The sequence below is a fragment of the Pempheris klunzingeri genome, chromosome 7 (assembly GCF_042242105.1).
Source record: "Pempheris klunzingeri isolate RE-2024b chromosome 7, fPemKlu1.hap1, whole genome shotgun sequence".
Taxonomy (NCBI): Eukaryota; Metazoa; Chordata; class Actinopteri; order Acropomatiformes; family Pempheridae; genus Pempheris; species Pempheris klunzingeri.
The window spans coordinates 1,459,519-1,463,139 of NC_092018.1; the positions used below are offsets into that span (position 1 = coordinate 1,459,519).

At 38.4% G+C, this 3,621-nt stretch overlaps 1 protein-coding gene across 1 annotated transcript in view; it reads right to left on the reverse strand.

Annotated features, from left to right (window-relative positions):
• The window catches only part of cfap299 (cilia and flagella associated protein 299), an 80,745-nt gene extending 80,140 nt beyond the window's left edge, over positions 1-605 (reverse strand). The window contains exon 1 of the mRNA XM_070833901.1: positions 498-605. Coding sequence (XP_070690002.1) covers positions 498-605 — 108 coding nt within the window. The remainder of the gene's footprint in view (positions 1-497) is intronic.
• Between the last annotated feature and the right edge of the window lie 3,016 nt (positions 606-3,621).

The following is a 3,621-nucleotide window of genomic DNA, read 5'->3' on the forward strand; positions in this document are numbered from 1 at the left end:
GACCTGCCGCCAGATTCCATTCAAACTTTTGGATTTTTTTAATGCTCTGGCCATCGGCAAGAAAAGCTGAGCTCATGGGACGCTTATTACATCAATCTAAGAATCTTCATATTATAATCTTTAATACGGCGAATAATTATCTGAGGAAAAATTGATAAAAAGTGTAAAATCTTGTTAGTTGCTCCCTAATCTTCTCACTCCTGAACGCTGCTATCGCTAGCTGCTGCTGCCAGTCTTCAAGCTAACAAACCTGAACAAAGTCATCTTATACTCTTAATAAGAGCGAAATAGAGGACGTGATACAAGCCGAATTGAATAAGGGACTTTTGTTGATTTCTGAAATAGAAACATATGCTTAAAGAAACCGTACTGTTGCAGACTCATAAAGACGACTTTAAATTGGAGGCTTATTGAACGCGGTTCTGACTTGGTGTCCAAACCAGAGCGGGGAAGGGAAAGAAAGAAACGTAGGGAAAGTTTGCAGCAGCGTGACTCACTTTCAAGTAAAACAAATCCATCGGCGTGACTTTGGAGTCCAGATAATCTTCGTAGACTCTAAACTGTGCCACAGAATCGTGGAAACGGGCAGCAGCGCTGTACTCCATCTTTATCCTCCGTGTTTAAACGGCTGCTATGGAAACCAGGCTGGTTTTTGTGCTAACTTTATTGAACACAACTTTATTGACAGCAGCGCTGAAAAGTTTGGTTTCTGTGGAAGAATTTGGATCTGTGGATAAAAGATTTGGTGACAGAGATCCCTGTCACGTTTAATCAATCAGCAGAACATTTTACTGTATTTCATACGGTATGGAGACACATCATATGACCCCCCCCGTATATAGTATATACAGTACATACAGTACACAGTATATACTATATGTGTACAGTATGTGCTGTGTGTACTGTGTATTGTATGTACTTTGTACAGTATATACTGTGTACTGTGTGTACAGTATATTCTGTATGTACTGTGTACTTTATGTACTGTGTACTGTATATACTTTGTATTGTATGTACTGTGTACTTTGTACTGTATATACTTTGTACAGTATATACTGTGTACTGTACAGTATGTACTGTATGTACTTTGTACTGTATGTACTGTGTACTTTGTACTGTATATACTTTGTACAGTATATACTGTGTACTGTACAGTATGTACTGTATGTACTTTGTACTGTATGTACTGTGTACTTTGTACTGTATATACTGTATACTGTATATACTTTGTACTATATGTACTGTGTACTTTGTACTGTACAGTATGTACTGTATATACTGTGTACTGTATATACTGTATGTTCTGTGTACTGTGTATACTGTGTGTACTGTGTACAGTATGTACTGTGTACTGTATATACTGTATGTTCTGTGTACTGTGTACTGTATATACTGTGTACTGTATATACTGTGTACTGTGTACTGTATGTACTGTGTGTACTGTATGTACTGTGTGTACTGTATATACTGTGTACTGTATGTACTGTATATACTGTATGTACTGTATATACTGTGTATTGTGTACTGTATATACTGTGTATTGTGTACTGTATATACTGTGTACTGTATATACTGTATGTACTGTGTGTACTGTATATACTGTGTATTGTGTACTGTATATACTGTGTACTGTGTACTGTATATACTGTGTGTACTGTGTACAGTATATACTGTGTACTGTGTACTGTATATACTGTGTGTACTGTGTACAGTATATACTGTGTACTGTATGTACTGATGAACTTCCCTGCCCTCTGACCCTCTGACCCTCTGACCCTCCCACAGCTGTAATGTATTATAATCATCATCATCATTATTATTATTATTAATAATCTCGTAGTTATTCGGTCCCATGATGTCAGTCGCTGCATCCTGGCAGATCTGTGCTGTTCGCTCCTTTTATTGACGGTTAAACACAGAATAAAAGGTTCAGTGGGCAGATCGTGGTCTCCAGTGGCAGAAACACTGTGACTCTTGGCTGTCGTTATCATCTTTTATTATCACTTTGTTTGAATATTCTCATCCAGCGTGACTTTTAATAGCTCTGTGATGACGTCTGGGGAAAGTCAGGGAAAGATTACAAGTGTTGTTGCAGCAGACAGACGAACGAGACAAAAGGAGGCGGCGGGCAGATGGCGGCCGGGAGGGGCTGCTGCTGCTGCTGCTGCTGTGCAGGGGAGTCGTGATGAGAGCTGGCTAACGAGGGGACCTGCTCCTACAAGAGCAACTTTAAAATGAAGCCTGTCACGCAAGCTGCGTCTCATTCCTGCAGTGTTGTCTTACCTCGCCGTAAAGAGCCGCTGCATTATTCATCAGCAGGATGAATAATAAACACAAAACTTCCTCCTCTGACTCATGAGTACAGTTCTTATAACAGCTCAGCTCCAGGATTAGACAACCATGGGCACAACTCAGATGTATATATTATATAAATGACAGTATCTATATTTAGTCTCTACTAAACAGAGGAGTTCATCATCTACAACAGACATTGAACTGTTAACGTGTGTGAGTGCAGCTTTACTGTCACTGATAACAGGTGCTTTAATAAACCTGGACCATATTTCCACATTAATTAGCGTCTAAATGAGGTGCAGGAAGTGTTGGAATTGGTCCAGCAGATCAAAGAAGGATTTTTTTCTCTTTGCACCTCCATTTGTATTGTTTTCTCTGTGACGTATCACCTTTATATCTGATAAATAACTTGATCTGATTGGTTGAAGTTACAATGTGTTAGACCAGGGGTGTCAAACATACGGCCCGCGGGCCAAAACCGGCCCGCCGTAGGGACTGATCCGGTCCGCGGAGTGTAAAACTGACAAATTTCTGTTTGTTCATAATGTTTTGTAAAAAGATTAGTTCATGAATTCACAACACGCTCTTGTTTTTCACAATCTGCTTGTAAATTTGTTCTTTTTTCTTTTTAATTGCTTGTGTTTTAACTTTTGTAAGTGTGTTTTGTATTTGCTGCTGCCTCTCTTGGCCAGGACTCCCCTGAAAAAGAGGTTCTTAATCTCAATGGGATAAATAAAGGTTAAATTAAAAAAAAACAACTTAAATGTGAACATTTTCAGAATGTACTTGTACTTTTTTTTGCAGTAAAACAAAGGGAAAATTTGGAGTTGTTGTTATTAAAAGGTTGATCCAATCACCTTCCCATCTGGGTAACAAACCATCCGGTGCATCAGGTAAGACGAGATCAAAAAGGACAAAAGGAGAAATCTCTCTTTTTGACACGATGACAGAAAATAAAGGTTATAAAGCTAATAAAGTTTTCTTCATCTAAATATTAAATCATCGGTGTCGGCAGGAGGAATCTTATTTTTCTGTGTAAAAGAAGGTGGAGTCAGTAACACACACACACACTGTGATCCCACTCTCTTTACATAACACAACATAAACAACATGATATACACTGATATATTTGTTTTTAATGGTCATATCACATAAAAACTTTCCTTTATACATAACGTTTTTTATAATAATAAAAAAAATTCTGGTAGAAAAAATATGTCTTTTGGATCTTTTGTGACTGAGGAGCTCGCAGCATGACGACAACACAGACGATCGTTAAAAAACACACAGCATCAAGGTGTCTGGAGTTCATAAGGGGGAACACGG